The sequence below is a fragment of the Oryctolagus cuniculus genome, chromosome 17 (assembly GCF_964237555.1).
Source record: "Oryctolagus cuniculus chromosome 17, mOryCun1.1, whole genome shotgun sequence".
In the NCBI taxonomy this organism is placed as follows: Eukaryota; Metazoa; Chordata; class Mammalia; order Lagomorpha; family Leporidae; genus Oryctolagus; species Oryctolagus cuniculus.
In genome coordinates, this window is record NC_091448.1 from 377335 (window position 1) to 402779 (window position 25445).

Sequence of the window (25445 nt, forward strand, 5' to 3'; positions counted from 1 at the left end):
GCAGAACAGGAGTGAGTCTGACTGTCCTCTGGGCACACCTCTGCCTACCACGTACCTCCCACTCTGGAAGGAGAAACAGAAAATGTGGGAACATTCTAGAAATTAGCAACAAGACGATAAAAAAAAAAAAAGCAGCTGTGGGCAAAGCACTTGCAGAATTAGACACAGAGCGGCAACCAGAACCTTCGACCCGGACACCAGACTGCTGGCCAAGAAGCACCACCCAGACCTTGGGCGATCTGAAAACAGCAGGCCAGCTGGGCATGAGCCCGCACAGGTCTCAGCTGCCTACAAGCCCCCGCGCAGTCACAATGGGCTGCGGCCCCAGGAAACCCCACCATGAACACAGCACGGGGAGGAGAGGCCAGGAAGTAGCTGATGCAGGAGACCCCTGGAGCTGAGCAAGGACGCAGATCCCTGCCTGGGTGGAGGGTGGAGGTCACTGCACACTGAATCAAGGAAGGGCAAAGTGCTTGCCCTGCACAGCGCCCCACAGCCCGGGTGGGTTAAACTCCCTGCCCTGCACGCAGGGCCACTGTGAAGCAACAGGCTCCAACTACGTCCTGCCAGACCTTCCACTTGTTCTCCTGACCTGAGACTTCTGCTCAGACTCGTGCCAAAAAATTAAGAATCCACTTACACCCAAAGCTGCTCATTAACCATCTCCACCCACAATTACCCAGAACACAGAACCCCAAGGATCCATGACCAAGGGCACCATCTGTGCCCTGCACCTCCTCCCTCCACGCCCAGCTCCCTTCAAGGCCAACCACAGCCTGCACTGACCTGCACTGAGGCAGCAAAACTCTCCCGAGGCTGCATCCCCACTGAGAGCTGGGAAGAGAGCACTCGAAGGCACGGACTGCACCCATGGTGTAAGCCCAAGATGCCTGGCGCATGCAGGCACCACTTACCACCACTATGACGGGCGTGCACCATGTATTTAAAACGAGACTTCAGAGACATGGAAAGAGACTTAAAACAGTTAAATTTCCCTAAGAACTATTGTTACATACCTAAGACAATTAAAAACCTACCTTTAAACAAAAATTTGTATATGAAATTCAAGCAACACGGCTCACAACAGCCAAGAGCAGAGTGGGACGCTGTGGGCCATCAGACAGCACAGCGACAGGAGCCAGACACAGGCTCCGTGCACAGGAAACGTCCACAGCATCAGGGCCGGAGGCAGACAGTGGGGCAGCGGCTGCTGAGTGGGCACAGGGCTTCTCTGAGGGGTGATGACAACATTCCAAGTTGGTGCACAGACTCACGTTAACAGGTGAAGTCTACCTCTTTTAGAAACTGGCACAGCACGACACGTCGATGTGGGCAATGTCACCTGGGCACAGCGTGAGATTTAGGGACTGCTTAGCTTTCTCAGTCTGTTTCTTACAGGCTTGGAAAGAACCTCAGCCTCTGACAACTTCCGGAAGGCAGCAACAGCGCAACCACAGCTGCTTCTCAGTTCCCACTGGGGGACGGTGAGGGGGCTGCAGAGGGCAGGGTGCCCTCCCAGCGCCCCTGCAGCCTGTCCCCACCCAGGGCCATCACACCCCTGCCCCGCTCTTCCTGGCCCTGACCCTCCCACGAAGAAGGCAAAGAAGACACCTGAGACGGCATCACACTCGGCCACCTGCTCGCCTAGCCAGCTCAGAGACAAGGACAAGAACTGACCACAGCAAAATTCCGCCCACAGCAATTCTGGAGAACCGCGGAAGGCACTGTCCCTGGCCACCCAAGGGCCACAGCAGGCTTCTTGCTGCCCCAGCAAGTGTGTGGTCTCCACCACCAGGCCTCACCTCTTCTGCAAATCTTAGACCCAGTCTGTCCCCCTCGTGAGTGCTGGAAAAGGCAACAGGACAAATAGGCGGAGCAGGAGTTTGGGGGCACCGCTAGCAACCAGGAGCAGGTGCAGGTCTGCACTGAAACGCAGACATTAGAATCACCAAGCCCGCGGAGCTGAACAGAACTGCGTCTCAAGTCACCTGCCTTACCTTACTGGGCCTGGGGCCAGTAACTGCGCTTCACAAAATGAAGGAGAAAACACATGGAGAAACTGCTCCTGGGGCACCACTGCCCCCTGGTGGCGACACACGGAGACTCCACTGTTCACCAGTTTTAGTGCAGAAGACCCAGCACCAGCCCTCCATTACTACAGTAGAGCCCAAGGAGGAGGGAAAACCGTTCCCAAGCCTGTCAGGGTCACCAGCGCCCACTATGCACCAGTCACTCCCCACGTCTGGGTCACCAACTCCCACTACACCGTCACTCCCCACGTCAGGGCCACCAACTCCCACTACACCCCAGTCACTCCCCACGTCTGGGTCACCAACTCCCACTATGCACCTGTCACTCCCCACGTCTGGGTCACCAACTCCCACTACACCCCAGTCACTTCCAGCATCAGGGTCACCAACTCCCACTACGCTCCAAAAACTTCCCATGGACTTGCTGCTTCCACAGCCCCGTAAGCTGACCCTGGGGTAGTGTTTACCAGGGCCTGCAGCATCCCGTCCACGGCGATGACTCCATCAATGGTGTGGAAAGAGGCGCCGGCCAGGGTACGCAGGCTCCAGTCCAGAAAACTGGCCATCTTCTTCTGCTTGACATCAGGGCGCGTGATGAACCTGCCAGAGGAAAGCAGCACGCAGGGTAAGACCCACCAAGCCCCCAAGAGTAAGGATGTACCTGCATCTCAGAGGACCCCCACGCACAAGCCCCCAAGAGTAAGGATGTACCGCATCTCAGAGGACCCCCACGCACAAGCCCCCAAGAGTAAGGATGTACTGCATCTCAGAGGACCCCCACACACAAGCCCCCAAGAGTAAGGATGTACCGCATCTCAGAGGACCCCCACACACAAGCCCCCAAGGGCAAGGATGTACCGCATCTCAGAGGACCCCCACGCACAAGCCCCCAAGGGCAAGGATGTACCACATCTCAGAGGACCCCCACGCACAAGCCCCCAAGAGTAAGGATGTACCCGCATCTCAGAGGACCCCCACGCACAAGCCCCCAAGAGTAAGGATGTACCGCATCTCAGAGGACCCCCACGCACAAGCCCCCAAGAGTAAGGATGAACCGCATCTCAGAGGACCCCCACGCACAAGCCCCCAAGAGTAAGGATGTACCCACATCTCAGAGGACCCCCACGCACAAGCCCCCAAGAGTAAGGATGTACCCGCATCTCAGAGGACCCCCACGCACAAGCCCCCAAGAGTAAGGATGTACCGCATCTCAGAGGACCCCCACGCACAAGCCCCCAAGAGCAAGGATGTACCGCATCTCAGAGGACCCCCACGCACAAGCCCTCACACGACCCCACGCTGCAGGCCACTCTGTCCAATCATCCTCTGCCAGTCACTGCCCAGGCCACAGCCCCTGACAGCTGGCCTTCACCATCATCTCTAATGCCCCCACTCCTCCAACCTGTCCCCATTCCCACCCAGGAGCCCCTGGCTACTTCTCAGACCCCTCTCCTCCACAACTCAAGTCTACATCCCATGGACCCTTGAGGCAGGTTCCAGCCCTGCCAGCCTCAGGGACTCGTCTCTCCCACATACCCCACCCCTCAACCTTGTGCACACTGCCCTGTTTCCTCTGCTGGACCTCCCACACTGGACCTCAGCCACACACACACACACCCGCCCCTCCTGTGCCCCTCAACTGGCACATGCACAGAGCCCCTCCCCTTCACTCCCCTCACACACACAGAGCCCCTCCCCTTCACTCCCCTCACACACACAGATCCCCTCCCCCACCCCCCCACACACAGCCTCTCCCCCACCCCTCACACACACAGAGCCCCTCCCCCTCCCCTCACACAAAGCCTCTCCCCCTCCCCTCACACACACAGATCCCTTCCTCTCCCCTCACAGAGCCCAAGCCCCTCCCCTCACACACACAGATCCCCTCCCTCTCCCCTCACACACAGAGCCCCTCCTCCCTCCCCCTACATCCCTCCCCCTACACAGATCCCCTCCCTCTCCCTCTCCCCTCACACACAGAGCCCCTCCTCCCTCCCCCTACATCCCTCCCCCTACACAGATCCCCTCCCTCTCCCCTCACACACAGATCCCCTTCCTCTCCCCTCACAGAGCCCTTCCCCCTCCCCCCTACAGATCCCCTCCCTCTCCCTCTCCCCTCACACACAGAGCCCCCCACCACCACTCACACACAGATCCCCTCCCTCTCCCCCTCTATTCACACAGCCCCCTCCCCCTCCACTCCCCTCACACACGGAGAGCCCCCACACACTTTTCAACTGCTCCTCAAAAGAAAGACCCTGCCCGCCCTGGCCGCCATCCCCAGGAACTCACAAGGGGAACCACCTGGGCTCCGTTCCACACGCCGTGGCAGAATCGTGCCGGACCCCACACCCACATGCCCAGGCCCTCAGGGCTGACAGGAGAGCGAGCTGTGCAGAGTCCATCATCAACCCTAGGGAAGCGTGAGGTCTCTTTCTCAGTTCTAACATCAATCCTGTTCCCGTGGATCAGGGTGCACACCTGGAGACCCCCACCAGGTCAGACTTTAGGGTGCTTATTGGACCTGTGAGAGGACCCAGGGATGGCACCTGAAATCTATCACTACCATATTCATTTTGGCTTGCTTGACGTGATGTCTGGAGCTGGTTCTGTCCCAGCTGCTCCTCTTCCAGTCCAGCTCTCTGCTGTGGCCCGGGAAGGCAGCAGAGGATGGCCCAAGTGCTTGGGCCCTGCACCTGCAAGGGAGACCAGGAGGAAGCGCCTGGCTCCTGGCTTTGGATCGGCGCAGCACGCCGGCCATAGAGGCCATTTGGGGGAGGTGAACCAATGGAAGAAGACCTTTCTCTCTGTCTCTCTCACTGTCTAACTCTGCCTGTCAAAAAAAAAAAAAAAAGATTTAAGCAGGGCCAGACCTGTGGCACAGAGGGTAAAGCTGCCACCTGCAGGGCCAGCATCCCTTATGGGCGTGAGTCCAGTCCCAGCTGCTCCACTTCCACTCAGCTTCCTGCTAACGGCCCGGGAAAGCAGCAGAACATCTCTGCCTTGCATGTTTGAGACCCTGTACCCACGTGAGAAACCCAAATGCAGCTCCGGGCTCCTGACTCCTGGCTTCAGCCTGGCTCGCCCTGGCCGTTGTGGGTATCTGGAGAGTAGACTAGCAGATGGAAGATCTCTATCTGTCCACTCCCTGTAACTCTTTCAAATAAGTAAATAAATCTTTTTTTTTTTTTTAAGATTTATTTATTTATTTGAAAGTCAGAGTTACATAGAGAGAGAGAGAGATGTACTCCATCTGCTGGTTCACTCTCCAATTGGTTGAAATGGCTAGAGCTGTGCAGATCCAAGGCCAGGAGCCAGGAGCTTCTTCCAGGCCTTCCACACAGGTGCAGGGGCCCAAGCACTTGGGCCATCTTCTAAAGCTTTCCCAGGCCATAGCAGAGAGCTGGGTCAGAAGAGGAGCAGGGGCCGGCGCTGTGGCACAGAGGGTTAACGCCATGGCCTGAGGCGCTGGCATCCCATATGGGTGCAGGTTCAAGTCTCAGCTGCTCCACTTCCAATCCAGCTCTCTGCATGGGCTGGAAAAGCAGTAGAAGATGGCCTAAGTCTTTGGGCCCCTGCACCCACGTGGGAGACCTGGAAGAAGCTCCTGGCTCCTGGCTCCTGGCTCCTGGCTCCTGGCTCCTGGCTCCTGGCTCCTGGCTTCGGATCAGCCCAGCTCCAGCCATTACGGCCAATTGGGGAGTGAACCATCAGATGAAAGACCCCTCCCTCCCTCTCTCCCTCCCTCCCTCCCTCTCTCTCTCCACCTCTCCTCTCTCTGAAACTCTGACTTTCAAATAAATAAATAAATCTTTAAAAAATAAAAAAAAAAGGCCGGCGCCACGGCTCACTAGGCTAATCCTCCGCCTAGCGGCGCCGGCACACCAGGTTCTAGTCCCGGTTGGGGCGCCGGATTCTGTCCCGGTTGCCCCTCTTCCAGGCCAGCTCTCTGCTGTGGCCAGGGAGTACAGTGGAGGATGGCCCAAGTGCTTGGGCCCTGCACCCCATGGGAGACCAGGATAAGTACCTGGCTCCTGCCATCGGATCAGCGCGGTGGGCCGGCCGCAGCGCACCAGCCACGGTGGCCATTAGAGGGTGAACCAATGGCAAAGGAAGACCTTTCTCTCTGTCTCTCTCTCTCACTGTCCACTCTGCCTGTCAAAAAAAAGAAAGAAAGAAAAGAAAAGAAAAGAAAAGAATTGGTTTATTAATAGAAAGTAAGTTTATGACCAGATGCTTAGTGAAAGATAAGCCTAAGAATCACCCAGCACATAATAAACAACAGTCGATGATAAGCAGACCTCTGTCTCTCCCTCTCACTGTCCACTCTGCTGTCAAAAATAAATAAATAAATAAATAAATAAAATAAAAAATAAAAGAAGTGGAGCAGCCAGGACTCGAATCGGCGCCCATATGAGATGCCAGCACTGCAGGAGGCGGCTTTACCCCGATACACGCGTGTCTTTACACAAGCAGGATCAACCTACACGTACTCTGCAAACATTTTTTCATCCTACCTTCCTTTGTTTTTAGCAGAAATCACATCACAGACTGTGCCTACATTAAACACTGGCCTACTGCCCTTCTCGGGAAGGTGAGCTCATGAGAACAGCTGTGACAGCGACCCACAAACGCTGGGCCATGGGACCGGACCTGCCTCAGGACCCCAACCAGTCCATTATCACAACCCAGGCTCAGACCACTCAGCAAGCTGCAGCACAGGGGAGCTGAGAATGGTGGGTGGAATATCCACAGAAGGTGCCGTGGGATGGCAGAACCTGTTGCATGCCCCATACCTAAAGAAACTCCAAGTGGGCAGTAATTCTGCCTTAGAACAACATGAGGCCAACAGCTGTGAGCAACCATTGGTATGTGTTTTTAAGATTTATTTATTTGAAAGGCAGAGTTGCACAGAGACCTTCTATCTGCTGGTTCAAACCCCAAATGGCCACAAATCCAGGAGCCAGGAGCTTCATCCAGGTCCCCCATGTGGATGCAGGAGCCCAAGGTGTATTAGCAGGGAGCTGAATTGAAAGTGGAGCAGCGCCTTTTTTTTTTTTTTTTTTTTTTTGGCCCTTTTCCCTTTGCTCTGGACCCACTTGCTGCCCCTGTGCTTTTGGGGCACGACTGCCACGTGCTTCCTGGCCTGCATGCTCCTCCACGTGGTGACTCCCAATGCCTGGTATGAACCCGGATTTCTCCCTCTTTTAGACGGGCCCTCACTCTCCTCTGTATTCTTCACTGAAGGAAGGATGGAAGGGGAGGGGAGGGGAGGGAAGAAGGGAAAGGAAAGGAAGGAAGGATGGAAGGGAGGGAAGGAGGGAGGGAGAAAGGAAGAGAGGAATAGAGAGAGAGAGAGAGAAAGGAAGAGAGGAATAGAGAGAGAGAGAGAGAGAGAGAAAGGAAGAGAAGGGAGGGAGGGAGGAAGAGGAGCAGCCATGCCCCTATGGGATGCCACCTTGCATGTGGTGGCTCACCACGCTGCACCCCAGCACAGCCCTGACTGCCTGTCTGCAGTCTCCTCCTAAGGGAAGACTCCACAACCAGAAGTAAAAGCTGGGGCAGGGCTGTGGCACAACAGGTTGAGCTACCACCTGGGATGCACACATCCCACACCGGAGTGTTTGGTTTGAGTCCCAGCTACCCTGTGCTTCCAATCCCGCTTCCAGCTGATGCGCCTGACAAAACAAAACAACACAAAAAATGATGGCTCAGTACTTGGGCCCCTGCCACTCACATGGGAGACCCAGGCTCCTGGCTTCAGCCTGGCCTAGGCCTGGCTGTTACTGCCACTTGGGGAGTGAATCAGTAGATGAAGATTTGTCATTTTTCTCTCTCACTCTGCTTTTCAAATAAACACTTTTTAAAGTAAAAATTAAGGAGCCAGTGCTGTGGAATAACAAGTTAAGCCACCACCTGCAGTGCCAGCATCCTATATGGACACCAGTTCGATTCCCGCCACTCCATTTCCCGTCCAGCTCCTTGCTAACGTACCTGGGAAAGCAGTGGTGACAACCCAAGTCCTTGGGCCGCTACACCCACATGGGAAACCCAGATGAAACTCCTGGTTCCTGGCTTTGGTCTGTCCCAGCACCAGCCATTGTGGCAATTTGGGGAGTAAACAAGCAGATGGAAGATATATATCTCTCTCTCTCTCTCTCTAACTCTGCCTTTCAAATAAAATAAATACTTTTTTAAATAAAGTAAAAAATAAATAAATGAAAAATAACTAGCTTGACATTAAAGTTAAAATCTTTGTATAAAAAATAAAGTAACAGACCAGCCTGCCTGGCAACGCTGCCCACCACGATCCTTCCCAGAGAACTCGTGCCAACGGGGAAGAAAAAGAGGTCGTGAGAGTCAGTCACAGAAGGGGATGCACATGCCCAAACCAGAGAAAGTGCTGAAACTCCAGGTCACTGAGTCACCACCCTCTGACACCTGCAATGGGCAGGAACATGCTCTTTCAATCCAGCTCCTGAGCGCCACCTCGTGGTTCGGTGACCCTAGAGTCACTTCCAAGGGCGTCTCAGCAAAGAATCCAGACACCAAAAAGTGTGTCCACAGCTAGGCACCACAGCACTGCCCAGAGGAAGCAGCAGCTGGCGCAGAGTCGTCAGGGGCTGTGACAGCAAAGTGGAGGAGGACTCTGCCTCGGCAAGCTCAAGCCACACATATTCCATTTAGTAACAGTACAGAGAAACAACAGAAATACACACACCCACTGGGTATTAGAAATTACTTCTCTACATGGAGCACACCCTGTTTTTGTTGTTTGTTTGTTTCACTTGAAAAGCAAAAAGAGGGAAACAGACAAACAAGTAGATAGAGTTCCCATCTGCTAGTTCTCACCTCAAACGGCTGCACAGGCAGGAGCCGGGAGGCAGAAACTCAGTGCGGGTCTCCCATGTGGGTGGCAGGAACCCAATTACTCGAGGCATCACCTGCGGTCTCCCAGGGTCTACATTAGCAGAAAACTAGGGTCAGGTGCCTCGATTTGAACCCAGGTTCTCAGATGTGGGACACAGGCATCATAACCAGCGTCTTAACTATTAACAGCTAGGCCAAACCTCAGTCCCCTCACTTTTATAATAGAAAAAATAGCCACGTTTTAAACTAAAGTAATGGGGCAGGCAGGTGGTGGGTCAGAGCTGAGGCGGCACTGCAGACAAATGCCAGCCCACAGGCAGCTGTGGCGGAGTGGGCTGAGGCTCCCCTATAGCACCAGCATCCCAAAGGGGTGCCGGTTCGAGTCCCGGCTGCTCCACTTCTGACACAGCTCCCTGAGGATGGCCTGGGAAAGCAGTAGAAGATGGCCCAAGTCCTTGGGCCCCTGCACCCAGGTGAGAGACCCAGAAGAAGCTCCTGGCTCCTGGCTTCAGATTGGCACAGATGCAGCCATTGCTGCCATTTGGGGAGTGAACCATGGATGGAAGATCTCTGTCTCTGCCTCTCTGTAACTCTGCCTCTCAAATAAATAAATAAATCTTACCAAAAAAAAAAAAAATCCCAGCCTATAACCCACCCTTTGATCCCCACCAAAAAGATGCCTGAGAAACACAGCAAATCAGAACCAGGCTGGGGACTCCCAAGACTTCCTCAATCCAATTCCAGCATCTGTCCACTCCCCACGGTGGAGAGACGGACGGGAAATGGTTGCCCGCACCACACTGTACCACAGCCGGCACGGTATGCCAGGTGCTGTAGACCCTCAGTAGTCGACCCTGGTGTCTCAAGCTGTCCCACCCCAGCCCACCTGGTGTACAACGCTCTGGAGTCAAACCTAGCGTAAACCCGCCAGGCAGTAGGACTACTGGTAATAAAGCAGCACATAATACAAGCACACACTTAACACTGCTGGCAAGCACTTCCAGCAACTGCGCCCAAACCCCTCAAGTGCTCATGCTGCTCGAAGGAATTCACGCCTAGAAGTCGTCAGAAGGGCACAAATCTAAGTGGAAAAACTCGGAGGGCAATGGTCTAAGTGCCCAACCAGAGAGTGCAAGAAAACAATACATTCACACCAAGGATCCAGATTGTGAAAGACAAGGGAGCTTCTCCTGGCCAGTGTGTGGCTCCATAGGGAGCAGAAACCAGAGGAAACACGCCCATAGACATAAGCAGTGACACCCCGAGCATGAAGGCACACATGGGTTCCACTTTGCAATTCATATTTTCTTAAACATGGTTATTACTGTTGTTAATTAGAAAGAAACATCATCTTTTTTAAGTTCTTGATAAGAGAAGGTAGCCGGGGCCAGCACTGTAGCTTAACAGGTTAGGTTATGAACGGTTCGAATCTCAGCTGCTCCATTTCCAACTGAGCTCCCTGCTAATGCATCTGCAGTAACAGAAGATGGCCCAAGTACGTGGGCCCTGCACCCACATGGGAGACCTGGGTGAAACGCCTGGCTCCTGGCTTTGGCATGGGTGTTGCAGCCATTTAGAGAGTGAACCAGCAGATGGAAGATCTCTCTCCCTCTTTCTCTGTAACTCTGACTTTCAAAATTAATAAATAAATCTCTTTTTTTAAGATGTATTTATTTGAAAGGCAGAGATACAGATAGAGAAGGAAACAGACAGACAGACAGGCAGAGATCTTCCATCCACTGGTTCATTGCCCACATGGCCAACCAGGGCTGGGCCAGGCCGAAGCCAGGAGCTTCCTCCAGGTCTCCCACATGGGTGCAGGGGCCCAAGCACTGGAGCCATCTTCTGCTGGTTTTCCAGACCACTAGCAAGAAGCTGAACCAGAAGAGGAGCAGGCAGGACTCAAACTGGCACCCACACGGGATGCCAGCCACTACACCACATCAGCCCCTCTCTGGTCATCTTGCCCAGCACATCTGAGCAGGCCACTGTCCCATGTGCAGCACAGTATTTGTAGTTAACAAAGAAGGTTTGAGATTTTCATCCAAGGCACGTAGACACAGTGAGTGCCCACAACCTCCACAGACCACGGTGTGAGCTGTTTCTAAGTGACTCTCCAAGGTTCGTAACTACCACCACCCAGAGATGGACACTGTGCCCAGAACCCACTGCTGCACTGCTCTGACGATGCTCCGGCCTCTGGGCCAGTCAGGTGACCGCACACATTCCCAAGACCAGTGCCAGGTCACCTTCTATAGCCCCTCCAGCCAGTGCCAGGTGACCCCTCAAGCTCCTATAACCATTACCAGGTGACTCCCAAGAGCCCACAGACCAGCACCGAGGTGGCACTCCCTCTAGGTGCCTTCTGTGCCAACCAGAGCCATGAGCTCCCCTCAAGGAAGCAACAGGGTCTGAGGTGGCCAAAGACTCCCTGGGGCCTTGCCTGAGGATCACAGACACACACACAACATGAACCCATGCAACAGAAACCAGACCCACCAGTCACGAAACCACCAGCCATGCTATGGGCAGGCAGGACTTACTTGGACACAAGGACGGCAGCTGCATCTCGGGCCTTGTCACTCACCACCAAGTAGGACTGGAAGAAAGAAAAAGGGCAGCCACTGTCACACATGAGTGTCAGCCATAGGGACCTGCACAGCAGCCAGGCTGCACACTGGCAAAGTTACAGGCAGACAGCACCACAGGCGCACAACCACTCTTCACTGAACCATCGCCCATGGCTGCCAGCTGTGACACTCACCCCAGGTAAGTGCCTGATCTACACATGTGTGGTTGTACCCACTGAAACACACCTGCAAGAACAGAGCAGGAAAATGAACACGTGTGTTACACACTTGTCATGGAGAATCATGGGGTACCTGCTGTACGGAACCACCCATCCACGTCTCAGGACAAGCAGAGGCCACTGCAACTGAGGACCCCGGCTTGCTGCAAGTGCCTCTGTGCCTCTGGGAGCCAGCTGCTTGAGGGGCCCCAGTCTCATCGACTGTTCTCCCCGAAGCAGAGGCTGTGCTCGGCAATCGCGTCCACAGTGCTAACCTCAGGGCTCAGCGCCCTCCACCCGGCAGAGCCCAGGTGCGCATCACCACACTCTAACATATAACCAGAAACGCACAAATGCCCCCAAAAGCAGAATACGTTTAAAATTAGAACAGAGTGAGCAGGGGCCGGCGCTGTGGCACAGCGGGTTAATGCCCTGGCCTGAAGCACTGGTATCCCATATGGGCACCGGTTTGAGTCCTGGCTGCTCCACTTCCAATCCAGCTCTCTGCTATGGCCTGGGAAAGCAGAAAATGCCCAAGTCCTTGGGCCCCGGCACCCACATGGGAGACCTGGAAGAAGCTCCTGGCTCCTGGCTTCGGATCGGCCCAGCTCCGGCCATTGCAGCCAATTGGGGAGTGAACCATCGGATGGAAGACCTCTCTCTGGGGCCAGCGCAATGGCGCACTAGGTTAATCCTCTGCCTGCGGTGCCGGCATCCCATATGGGCACCAGGTTCTAGTCCCAGTTGCTCCTCTTCCAGTCCAGCTCTCTGCTGTGGCCTGGGAAGGCCGTGGAGGATGGCCCAAGTGCTTGGGCCCCTGCACCCGCATGGGAGACCAGGAGGAGGCACCTGGCTCCTGGCTTCAGGTCGGCATAGCTCTGGCGGTTGTGGCCATTTGGGGAGTGAACCAACAGAAGGAAGACCTTTCTGTCTCGCTCTCTCACTGTCTGTAACTCTGTCAAATGAATTAAAAAGAAAAAAAGACATCTCTCTTTCTCTCTCTCTCTTGTGTAACTGACATTCAAATAAATAAATCTAAAAAAAAAAAAAAAAAAGAAAGAAAGAAAAGAAAAAGAACAGAGTGAGCACCTCTGCCCTGAAGAACTGCATGGGGTCACCAGTCAGAGAATGTGACCGGCAGTCCAGGGCGCCCCATGAAGCCGCCAGGGTTCACAGGAGCAGAGCTGGCTGTCAAGTTACTAATTCCGTGTGCTGCCTGAGTTACATAGGGGTAGTGACAGTCACTGCCTCATGACTAAGATTAGAGAGCAGGTACACGAGAATTGCTTACACACTGCATGCCAAAGCCAGGACTCGAACTGGCACCATATGGGATGCTAGCCACTGCCATGGGCAAAGGACCAGCACTATGGCGTAGTGAACTAAGCCTCCACCTGTGGCGCCGGCATCCCATATGGGCACCGGTTCTAGTCCTAGCTGCTCTTCTGATCCAGCTCTCTGCTGTGGCCTGGGAAAGCAGAGCAGTGGAAGCACCACCTATACCCATGTGGGAGACCCGGAAGAAGCTCCTGGCTCCTGGCTTCACACTGGCCCAGCTCCAGCCACTGCAGCCATCTGGGAGTGAACCAGAAGAAGGAAGACTCCTCTCTCTGTCTCTCCCTCTGTCTGTAACTCTGCCTCACAAATAAAATCTTTAAAAGAAAAAAAAAAAAAAGTGAACACCACGCAATCACAGCCAGAGGGGCAGCTGACACTTGAAGGACCAAACACCCTGGCCTCCCGGTGTTCACAAGCGTGCAAAGGGTCCCGTGTGGGATCTACATCTGGGAGAGCTGGACACCCTGCTGTCCAGTGTTCACACCCATGCTACCTCCCTGTGGGAACTGCACATGGGGACCTGCATCTGACTAGAGTCCAGCCCAGAGTGGGGTTCCACCTCCGTGTCTCGGCTGCAAGTTACCAGGATTTCCATGTCACTAGCAACTCTGTTTTTCTGGTTTATTAGAAAAGCTGCAATATTGGAGGGGCCCATGTGGCAAATAACTGAATTGCTCCCCACCACACAGTCAATTAGAAAGTGGGCCCTCATGCCAACCACACACACACACACACACACACACACACAAACTGATGGCCCCGGGGAGCCCAGGCTGAACCTACTGGATGCCTGGAGGCAGAAGGGCTCAGCTAAGTTAGGCTGACCGCCTGGCCCACAGACGCAGTGAGACTGCAAACACGTGCTACGCGAAACAATTCACATTTAGGTAATTCTTTACAAAGTGGTAAACTACAAATACTACAAGCTCTGCTCAGTGACATACAGAGCAGGGGAAGTTTGAAGAAAATATGCAAGCAGAACTGTGGCAGATTTCAATTCAGTATCTCCCCCATTTCCCTTTATTTCCCAGTTTTCCTGCAATGATCATTATTATTTATAAATGTAAACCATCTCCCTACATCCTCCTACCACTACCCAGGAAACCTCACAAGCATCACCCCCAGTGCACTATTTACAAAGAAATAGGATTTGCTGAAGAGATTTATCACAATTTCAAAGTAAATCACGGAGTGGGATTTTACCTCCCTGAAAGACAGTAATAGCAGTTAAAGAAATCCTTAAATGTCAAGAGCTCCCCCAACTAACCCCTAACACGGAGACAGCCCGAGGTGACAAACACAGCAGTGGCTGGCCACCTGCCGGCCGCACTCACCTCTGCAATGTGGAGAATGCGGTCCATGATGGGTACTCGCGCTGGCTCCGTCTGGGAAAGGAGGTTCCCATCAAGACGTGAGAGATCAAAGGGGATCAGGCAGGTCACAGAGAGCCACAGTAAGAGCATGTAGCGCGTCTCCCAGGTCTAGGAAGAAAAGTCACAGTCAGAAGACAAAGGTAGAGGCCGGTGCTGTGTGTAGTGGGTGGAGCACCTGCAGTGCCGGCATTCCACATGAGTGCCGGTTCGAGTCCCGGCTGCTCCACTTCCGATCCAGCTCTCTGCTATGGCGTGGGAAAGCAATGGAAGATGGCCCAAGACCTTGGGCCCCTGTACCTGCATCGGAGACCTGGAGGAGGCTCCTGGCTTCAGGTCAGCCCAGCTCCGACTGTTGAGGACATCTGTAGAATGAACCAGCGGATGGAAGACCTCGCTCTCTCTCTGCCTCTCCTTCTCTCTCTCTCTCTCTCTGTAACTCTGACTTTCAGATAAATAAATAAGTCATAAAAAAAAAAAAAAAAAAAAAGACGACAAAGGTAGGGGCTGGCACCGTGGCATAGTGGGTAAAACCGCCACCCGCATTGCCCGCATCCCATATGGGCACCGACTCAAGTCCCAGCTGTTCCACTTCCGATCCAGCTCCCTGCTAAGGCACCTGGGAAAGCAGTGGAAGATGACCCAAGTACCTGGGTCCCTGCAACCACATGGGAGACCTGGAAAAAGCTCCTGGCTCCTGGCTTCAGGTCAAAACAGCTCTGGCAGTTGCAGCCATCTAGGGGAGTGAACCAGCAGGTAGAAGACCTCTCTCTCTCTGCCTCTGCCTCTCTGTAACTCTGCCTTTCAAATAAATAAATAAATCTTTAAAAAAAAAAAAAAAAGACATACATTATAAGAAAAACTAATATAATTTTTTTTTTGACAGGCAGAGTGGACAGTGAGAGACAGAGAGACAGAGAGAAAGGTCTTCCTTTGCTGTTGGTTCACCCTCCAATGGCCGCCGCGACTGGCGCACCACACCGATCCGATGGCAGGAGCCAGGTGCTTCTTCTGGTCTCCCATTGGGTGCAGGGCCCAAGTACTTGGGCCATCCTCTACTGCACTCCCTGGCCACAGCAGAGAGCTGGCCTGGAAGAGGGGCAACCGGGACAGAATCCAGCACCCCAACCAGGACTAGAACCCGGTGTGCCAGCGCCGCAAGGCAGAAGATTAGCCTAGTGAGCCGCAGCACCGGCCGAAAAACTAATATATTTTTTTAAAAGGTGAACAAACACCTTAATACATCAGTATAATGACTTTCCTTCCCTGGCACCTTTCAACAGGAAATAAAGATTTTCTAAAAGCAGGGCTGGCATTGTGATATTTGTTAAGCAACCACTCACAAAGCCGACATCCAACACAGAGGTGCCCATTCAAGTGCTTGTTACTCTGATCCAGCTCCCTGCCAATGTGCATGGGAAAACAGATTAGTACTTAGGGCCCTGCTCCCCATTTGGGAGGCCCAGATGGAGTTTCAGGCTCTTGGCTTCAGCCTTGCCCAGCTCCAGCTGTTGCAGCCATTTGGGGAATGAATCAATGAATCAGCAGGTGGAAGATCTTTCTCTCTCTCTCTGCCTTTCAAATAAATAAATAAATCTTTTTTTTATTTTTTTAAAGAGTCATTGTATTTATTTGAAAGACAGAGTTACAGAGAGAGGTAGAGACAGAAAGAGGTCTTCCATCCACTGGTTCACTCCCCAGATGGCTGCAGTGGCCAGAGCTGTGCCGATCCAAAGCCAGGAGCCAGGAGCCAGGAGCCCAAGGACTTGGGCCATCTTCTACCACTTTCCCAGACCATAGCAGAGAGGAGCAGCTGGGACTAGAACCAGCACCCATATGGGATGCCGGCGCTTCAGGCCAGGGCTTTAACCCACTGCACCACATTGCCAGCCCCAATAAATCTTTTGAAAAAAATATTTAAAAATATAAAAATCCTTAGGGTCAGTGTTGTAGCTTAGCAGATTAGGTGCCACCTGTGAAGCTGGCAGCCTATATGAGCACCAGTTTGAGTCCCAGCTGCTACACTTCCAATCCAGCTCCCTGCTAATGCACCTAGAAAACCAGAAGAAGATGGCCCAAGCGCCTGGGCCCCTGCCACCCACTGGGGGAGACCCAGATGGAGTTCCAGGCTCCTGGCTTCAGCCTGGCCCAGCGCTGCTAGTCCAGCTGTTGCAGCAATTTGGGAAGTGAACCAGCAGATGGAAGATCTCTATCTCTCTGTCTCTCCCCTTCTCTAACTCTGCCTTTTAAATAAACAAATCTTAAAAAAATAATAATAATTCTCAACTTCTAGTATAAAAGAAATGCCTTTTATTTCCAGTAGTTAATGGAGCAAGAGTCTAGTTTGGCCCCCAGAATGCCAGGGGAGACAGCATCGAGCCGGGAACACCAGGAAACACTCCCCTGAGGCCTCCACTCCCACCAGCCACACTCACTCGGAGGCAGCCCCACAGCCCAGCCACAAAGTGCGGCTCTTCTCAGCATGGACCCTGCAGGAAGGAGCGCAGAGGCGCTATCCCCAGAAAGGCCAGGTTTCAGCTGGGTGCCCACCACTCCCCAACCAGCAGGGGTGACTCACCGGGCCTGCACTCAGGCCAAGGGTTTACTCTGAGCACTGCTTTCCTTCTGCAGTCAGCGTGGTGCCTATATGACCAGTGCCCCTAAACACTCTGGGTACGGGTCTGAATGTGCTTCCGTGGCAGACACTCCTCACTGCTGGAGGAGTTACTTGTACCCTGTGTGACCCACACACAAGGAGCTCTGGGAGCTCCCAGCTGGTTCTCTGCAGACTCCACACCATGTATCCTTCCCCAGTGATTCCATGCCAAGTCCTGTGAGTCCTCCCGACCTGGAAGAGGCCTTGGGACCCTAACACAGTCCCACTTCAAGTTACAAATATGGATCGGGCAGCCAATTAACAATAGCTGTTAAGGTGTCAGGTCACCCATGTCCCACATCAAAGTGTCTGGATTCAATTCCTGGCTCTGGCTCCTGACTCCAACTGGTACAAACCTTGGAAGGCGCAGTGATGGTTCAAGTAATTGGGCTCCTGCCACCCACATGCAAGAGGCGGAGTGAGCTTCTAGCTCCTAGCTTTAGCCTCCTACATTGTAGGCATTTGGGGACTGGACCAGAGATAAGAACTCTCTGTAACTTCTCTGTCTCTCAAATAAATAAAAATTTATGGGAGGGTATTGCGGCACAGCAGGTTAAATCACATCCTATTCAGAGTGCCAATTCAAGTCCAGGCTACTGGGCTTCTGACCCAGCTTCCTGCCAATGCACATCTTGGGATGCAGCAGATGATGGCTGTGCTGCCTGGATCCCTGCCATCCATGTGGAAAACCGAGATGGAGTTCCAGGCTCCAGATTCCAGCCGGGCCCAGCACTGGCTGTTGCAGGCATTTGGGGAATGAACTGGCAGATGGAAGATCTCTCTGTGTGCGTGTGTGTGTCCATGTGCGTGTGTGTGTGCGTGTGTGTGTGTGTGATCATACCTTCTGAGTTAATGAAAAATTAACATGATAAGAACAAACAGGAGAATGAGACTGCGAGAGCAGGCAGGGGCAGAGATGCAGTGAGGGAAGAGAAGCGGGCAAGGCTGGGTGGGGAGAGGGCTCTCACCTCGTGGTCTTTAGGGTCCTGATGGGTGATCATGTCCAGAACAGGCTCTACATTAGCTACCTCATGAGGAAATAAACGAAGAAATATTTTATATCCTCGAACCTGCCAGAAAAAAAGAGTTTTTATCATAATCAGAAAATACAGAGTAGCATAATTACCTCTTTCCTCTCATTAGAAATTCCCATCTATGTCACCCAATGCCATCCAATCAAATGGAATTATGTCACACTACAGGGACACAAGTTAGTAAGAATAAAGTAACAAAAAAGACACTTTGTTCTCAAATCACTTCATTCATTAAATATGTCCTATCCCAATCTGAATAGCCAAGCTTAAACGTAGCTTATCAGAAACGTAGACCTGTTACAAACGGTAACATTTTGCTTCCACTATGTTTACACAACTGTCCTCTGAGATTTGTAAGGAATGAGTCCTCAAAAACCTCAAAGATCCCCAACTTCATTAATACTTCAAGATGCAGTGGCACCACACCCAGGGGCACCCGGCACACGGCCGAGCTGCGGAGAAATGCACTCAGCACACACTGCAGAGTGAGTCCCTGAGAACCTCAACCCCCACCCAGAGACGGCTGAGTCACTCTATGGTGGAAACCGCCAACAGTAAGTCTGTGGGCCAGCACGGGGCCATCACCTCGGACCTGCTAAAAGCAACATCACGCCCCACCCAGACCTCCCTCAGAATCTGCAGTATAACAAATTTCCAGAAAATTCACCTGTAAAAGATTTTTTAAAGATTTATTTAAAAGTCAGAGTTACACACAGAGAGAGAGAGAGAGAGAGAGAGAGAGAGAGAGAGAGAGAGGTCTTCCATCCACTGGTTCACTCCCCTAGTGGCTGCAATGGCTGGAGCTGCACCGATCCAAAGCCAGGAGCCAGGAGCTTCTTCCGGGTCTCCCACACGGGTACAGGGGCCCAAGGACTTGGGCCATCTTCTACTGCTTTCCCAGGCCATAGCAGAGAGCTGGATGGGAAGCGGAGCAGCCAGGACTCGAACAGGTGCCCACATGGGATGCTGGCACGGCAGGTGGAGCCAGTGTTGTCACACAGCAGATTAAGCAGTCGCCTGTGACAACTGGTATCCCTTAGGTGCTGGTTTGTGTCCCAGCTGCTCCACTTCCAAACAGCTCTCTGCTAATGGCCTGGAAAAGCAGCAGAAGATGGCCCTGTACCATGTGGAAAACCCAGATGGAGTCCAAGCCCCTGGCTTTGCTCTGGCCCACCCCAGGATGTTGCAGCCATTTGGGAAGCGAAGCAATGGATAGAAGATCTATCTGCCTGTGTCTTTCCCTCTCCGTAACTCTGCCTTTCAAACCAATGGTCTGAAAAAAAAAATAACAAATTCAACGTGTTAAACATCTAGGACACTATTTCAGCCAAAGCTCTGATCCCCAACACCTGGTAAAAGGAGAGAATGAAACCACAACTCCCGCTGGCATCACCTTCCCTGAGAACAACTCCTCGCAGGATTACTACCAGACCAAGGACAGACAGACCTGACCTGTGATGGGTCACCCGACAATTTTCAACTTTTCAGTGGTGTAGGGGCATGCAGAAGAAACTGGCCAATCCTCTAGTTTTTTCCCAGAGAAGCCATACACAAACCAATCCTCTCTTGCAATGCTGGGCAGCGGCACAACCACAGATCCACCTCAGGCACACAAACCCAACACTCTGCAGGATATTGTGTGGCTGTGCTATGAGGCTGGTAGGCAGGACCCTGAAATGCTACGACGTTTGGTAGGCCAGGAGTATGAAATGCCATGGGGCCGGCCCTGTGGCGTAGCAGGTTAAGCCACCACCAGAAGCACCAGCATCCCAAATGGACATCAGTTCAAGTCCAGGCTGCTCTACTTCCAATCCAGCACCTGCTAATGCACCTGGGAAAGCAGTGAAAGACCAAGTGCCTGGGCCTCTCCACACACATGGGAGACCTGGAAGAAGCTCCTGGCTTCAGCCTGGCCCTGCCCCAGCCTTTGCAGCCATTTGGGGAGTGAACCAGCGGATGGAAGGCCTCTCTCTAACTCTACTTTTCAAATACAAAAAATAAATCTTAAATAAAAAGTAATGCTATGAATTTGGTACAGTAGTATAAATGCTATGACATTTGGAGTATGAAATGCTGTCATGTTTGGTAGGCATTTTCTGTTCAAGAATATTTTCAACATAGGATTGTTTGTTGAGCCACAACCCCCTCATATGTCGAGAGGTCCCTGTTTATTACCAAAGTGACAACTTCACAGGGCCAGCGCTGTGGCACAGAGGGTTAGGTTAAGCCATCCCCTGCGAAGCCAGAATCACATATGAGCGCTGGTTCAAGTCCTGGCTGCTCCCTTCTAATCCAGCTCCCTGCTAATGTGCCTGGCAAAGCAGCAGAAGATGGCCCAGATACCTGGGCCCCTGCACCCACGTGGGAACCCCAGAGAGAGCTGCAGGTTCCTGGCTTTGGTCTGACCCAGCCCTGGCTGTTACAGCATTTGGGGAGTGAACCAACAGATGGAAGATTTTTCTGTCTCTCCCTTTCTTTATATAACTCTGCCTTTCAAATAAATAAATAAATCTTTTCAAATAAAGTTAAAAAAAAGTGACAACTCAAAAGCACTACATAAATGTTACCTTGGTGATGATGTAAAGAAATTTAAAAGCCAGGTGTACCAGGGCAGCTGGAGATGTCTTATCTTGCACCATGTCCAACAGCAAGTTCATCATCCATTCTAGGGAAGCACAATAACATTTACTGTTAAATGTATCGGTGTGATGTTAAAACAACGTATCAAAACAGGTGTGGGCATTTGGCAGAGCAGTTAGGACACCACTGGGACACCGGTATTGGGTGTCAACATGCCTGGGTTCAGGTCGGCTCTGCTTCCAATCCAGCTTCCTACTAATGCACCCTGGGAGGCGGCAGATAATGGCTTGAGCACTTGGGTACCTGCCACCCACAGAGGGGGCTGCAGGCACCCAGATCTGCCCTGTTCCAGCCCCAGCTGCTGGGGGTATCTGTGGAGTGAACCAGGGAGTGGAAGATCTGTCTCTCCTCCCTCTCTATGCCTTTCAAATAAAAAATGAAAATAAATAAGTGTTTATATATCAAAATAAAAAGGGTTTATTTAGAAATGGAAGAATGGGAGGGGCCGGGTTAACGCCCTGGCCTGAAGCACCGGCATCCCATATGGGCGACGGTTCTAGTCCCAGCTGCTCCACTTCCAATCCAGCTCTCTGCTATGACCTAGGAAAGCAGTAGAAGATGGCCCAAGTCCTTGGGCCCCTGCACCGTGTGGGAGACCTGGAAGAGGCTCCTGGCTCCTGGCTTCGGATCAGTGCAGCTCCGGCCGTTGCGGCCATCTGGGGAGTGACCCATTGGACGGAAGACCTCTCTCTCTCTCTGCCTCTTCTCTCTCTGTGTAACTGACTTTCAAATAAATAAAATAAATCTTTAAAAAAAAAAAAAAAGAAATGAGGCCGGCGCCGCGGCTCACTAGGCTAATCCTCCGCCTAGCGGCGCCGGCACACCGGGTTCTAGTCCCGGTCGGGGCGCCGGATTCTGTCCCGGTTGCCCCTCTTCCAGGCCAGCTCTCTGTTGTGGCCAGGGAGTGCAGTGGAGGATGGCCCAGGTGCTTGGGCCCTACACCCCATGGGAGACCAGGAAAAGCACCTGGCTCCTGGCTCCTGCCATCGGATCAGCGCGGTGCGCCGGCCGCAGCGCGCCGGCCGCGGCGGCCATTGGAGGGTGAACCAACGGTAAAAGGAAGACCTTTCTCTCTGTCTCTCTCTCTCTCACTGTCCACTCTGCCTGTCAAAAAAAAAAAAAAAAAGAAAAGAAAAAGAAATGGAAGAATTGGGGCAATCCTGTGGCACAGTAGGGACATCAGCAACTAGTCAGAACACATAACAAAGACAGTTTCACAGATCAATAAACAACATTCGTGGGGGCTGGAACCGTGGCAAAGTAGACTAAGCATCCACCTGCAGCACTGGCGTCCCATATGGGTACCAGTTTGCGTCCCAGCTGCTCTCCAATCCAGCTCTGTTTATGGCCTGGAAAAGCAGCAGAGGATGGCCCAAGTGCTTGGGCCCCTGCACCCGCATGGAAGATCCAGAAGAAGCTCCAGGATCTGGCTTCAGCCTGGCCCAGCCTTGGCCATTGTGGCCATTTGGGGAGTGAACCAGCAGATGGAAGATCTTTTGTCTTTGTCTCTGTCTCTCTCCTCCTTCTTTTCCTCATCTCTGTAACTCTGCCTTTCAAATAAATAAAAAATAAATCTCTAAAATTTATTTTTAAATAAAATATAAAAAGAAGCAAGGGTTGGGGCCAGCATTATACACAGCAGGTTAAGCCACACTTGCTACTCCCATATCCCATATCAGAGTGCCTGAGTTCAAGATCCAGTTACCCACTTCCAATCCAGCTTTCTGCTAATATGCCTGGGAAGGCAGAAGATAAGGGCCCAAGTGCGGGGGTCCCTACCACCCACACGGAAGACCTTGATGAAATTCCTCGTCCTGGCGTCAGCCTGGCCCAGCCCTGGCAGTTACAGGAATCTGGGAAGTGAAATAGCTTGCTTGCTGTCTCTCTTGCTCTGTCTGCCCCCTTTCCCTCTCTGTTGTTCTGCCTTTCAAATAAATAAATTTTTTAAGAATCACTACCCTTACACTAAGGTAAGAAACAAGTCTCAGCATCTTCTCTACAGCAGACATGACCACAGATGCCTCCTCAGCTGCTGGCAGGATTGAACGGTGACCACGTGACCCTGTGTGACCTGCCAGCAATAGCAGGTGACCAGACACAAACAGGTTAAAACTTGGGTAGGAGAACCAAAAGATGTGTTCTTTATTTCTTCAAGATTTATCTTACTTATTTGAAAGGCACTGGCACTACATCCCGCCACCCTCTGCAGCCACACACACGCGGCAGCACACAAGGTCTCACGGCCACCTGTCATTCATTCGGTCATCAGGACCATCAGCTCCCATGCTCACCAAGGTGTGGGTCCAACAGGTGAGGCTGCTCCTGGTATTTGTTCATTATTACTAAAAAGAAAAAGAACACAGAAGTCAATCACCACTAAGCCAGACGCGCACAGGGACCTCAGGAGCCACCCTGCTCGTCCTTGCTAAACGCAGGCAGCGGCCAAGAGCACACCCACAGAGGCCCCCCAGAGTGTGCACCCCCACTGCCCTCTGGCCCCCTGCTCCACACACCTTTCCTGGGGTCCTCTCCTCCCACGGCCTCCTGAGTCTTCCTCCCCAGCAGGGTCTCTCCCTTGTTCCTTCCTTCCCTCCCACTCCCGCTCAGGCACACACCCTCTCTCTTCCCTCAAAGCCCTGCAAAGTCTGACCCACAGCCCCCAGCTGCGGTGCTTCTGTCCAATCCAAGGAGCACTCCTCACTGCCGCCCACCTGCCAGGAGCAAAAGCCGGGCTCCCGCTGGTGCCCGGTGCCCGCCTCACCCTCAGTTTGTACGTGAGGCGGTGTTATCAGTCACCAGGCATTCGGGTAACTGACAGACGGGATTCAGACTGCTGCTGCCAGTGGCCTCTCCACCTGGACACCACCCAGCCTCTCTCCTAAAGCCCGGGCACTGCCTCTCCAAACCGAGGACAAGCGCGTGGCGAAAACGCTCTAGGTCATCATGCACCTCCAGGCCCTACAGACGCACTTGGAAGTCATCCACCAGGCTGACCAAGAAGCCACTCACACTGTGGCTGTCATCCCACACCGCACCCGTTTCTCCAAGTCTCAGCAGCCCACAGCCACGCTGGGCATCAAGCCAGTTCCTCCTGGTCCAACCCCGTGGCCCCGCCGAGCAGTCCCCAAACTGTGGTCCACACACGGGTCCACACGTGCTCTGCAGTCGACACGCTGAGGGTCACACCTGGTCTGCACAACTGATCTACACATTGCAGTCCTCACACTGTGGGACACACTGCAGGCGCACACTAGGCGCACACACAGGTATACACACAGGTGGGAGCACACACGGGGGGGCACACACAGGGGAGCACGCATGTTGCACAACACAGGCACACACAGGTGGGAGCACACACAGGGGAGCACACGCAGGGGAGCACACACAGACATACACACAGGTGGGAGCACACACAGGGGGGCACACGCAGGGGAGCACACACAGGCATACACACAGGTGGGAGCACACACGGGGGGCACACGCAGGGGAGCACACACAGGCATACACACAGGTGGGAGCACACACAGGGGAGCACACACAGGGGAGCACACATGTTGCACAACACAGGCACACACACATAGCTAGGAGCACACCCAAGTGCATACATGCAGGGGAGCACACACGTTGCACACCAGATGCGCACGCTCTGTATAACAGGTGCACACACAGGCATACACACAGGTGGGAGCACACACAGGGGAGCACACACGGGGGGCACACACACAGGTGGGAGCACACACAGGTGGGAGCACACACAGGGGAGCACACACGTTGCACACCAGATGCGCACGCTCTGTATAACAGGTCCACACACAGGCATACACACAGGTGGGAGCACACACACAGGTGGGAGCACACACAGGGGAGCACACATGTTGCACACACAGGTGGGAGCACACACAGGTGGGAGCACACACAGGGGGGCACACACAGAGGTGGGAGCACACACGTTGCACACCAGATGCGCACGCTCTGTACAACAGGTGCACACACAGGCACACACACAAAGGCACACGCACACACCGTGGGGTCCGTCTCGGGGCCGGGAGCCCACGTGCCACCTGCCCAAGGGTCCCGCTGCCCTCTCCAGGGGCTGCCGGGAGGGAGGGCAGGGTGCGCCCTCCCCGCAGGGGCCCCGAGACGCTGAAGTCCCCCGCGCCCGCGCACCGCACCCCGCCTCACCGCGGAACCGCTCCACCGCCGCTTCCCGCGCCGCGCGCTCGCCGTGCGCCTCCCGCAGCCCGCCGAGCAGCGCGCGGGCCTCGGCGCTCTCGCTGAACGCCTCCAGCGCGGCGCCGTACGCCAGCGCCTCCTCCTCCACCTCGTCGTCGCGGGCGCCGGCCACCGGCTCCTTGCTCAGGTCCATCGCGGCGGCGAGGCCCGGCCGGCTGAGGAGAGCGCGCAGAAAGGCGAGCGAAGGCGGCGCCCGCGCACGCCGGCCCCACCCAGCGGCCTCCGACCCCGGAGCCGGCCTCGCTACGGGACGCGCGAGTCGCCAAAATAGCGGCAGCGCGCGCGGAGGTGGCGCCCGTCCGGCGAGGGCCGAGGCTTACGGCGGCCGAAAACGAGAAGTCGCTTTCTGGTCCCGGGTCGCTCGCCGCTGTCGGGCTCCGGGCAAAGAGGAGCTGCGGCGGGGTCTCCGCGCAGGCTCAGTTCGGCGGGGAAAGACCGCGCTCCGATCCGGCCCGGGCAGCGGAGGGGCGAGCCCGGGGCGGAGCT

At 53.8% G+C, this 25445-nt stretch overlaps 1 protein-coding gene across 2 annotated transcripts in view; it reads right to left on the reverse strand.

Annotated features, from left to right (window-relative positions):
- TBCD (tubulin folding cofactor D) overlaps nucleotides 1-25274 on the reverse strand; it is a 180245-nt gene extending 154971 nt beyond the window's left edge. Inside the window, exons 1-7 of one of the 2 annotated variants that reach the window (XM_051838823.2) lie at nucleotides 24909-25274; nucleotides 23018-23068; nucleotides 20654-20751; nucleotides 18021-18122; nucleotides 14361-14507; nucleotides 11444-11499; nucleotides 2498-2630 (exon numbers count right to left, since the gene is read on the reverse strand). In XM_051838823.2, coding sequence (XP_051694783.2) covers nucleotides 2498-2630; nucleotides 11444-11499; nucleotides 14361-14507; nucleotides 18021-18122; nucleotides 20654-20751; nucleotides 23018-23068; nucleotides 24909-25092 — 771 coding nt within the window. In that variant the 5' untranslated portion in view covers nucleotides 25093-25274. The remainder of the gene's footprint in view (nucleotides 1-2497; nucleotides 2631-11443; nucleotides 11500-14360; nucleotides 14508-18020; nucleotides 18123-20653; nucleotides 20752-23017; nucleotides 23069-24908) is intronic. The other variant, XM_002723042.5, reaches the window with a different exon arrangement.
- Between the last annotated feature and the right edge of the window lie 171 nt (nucleotides 25275-25445).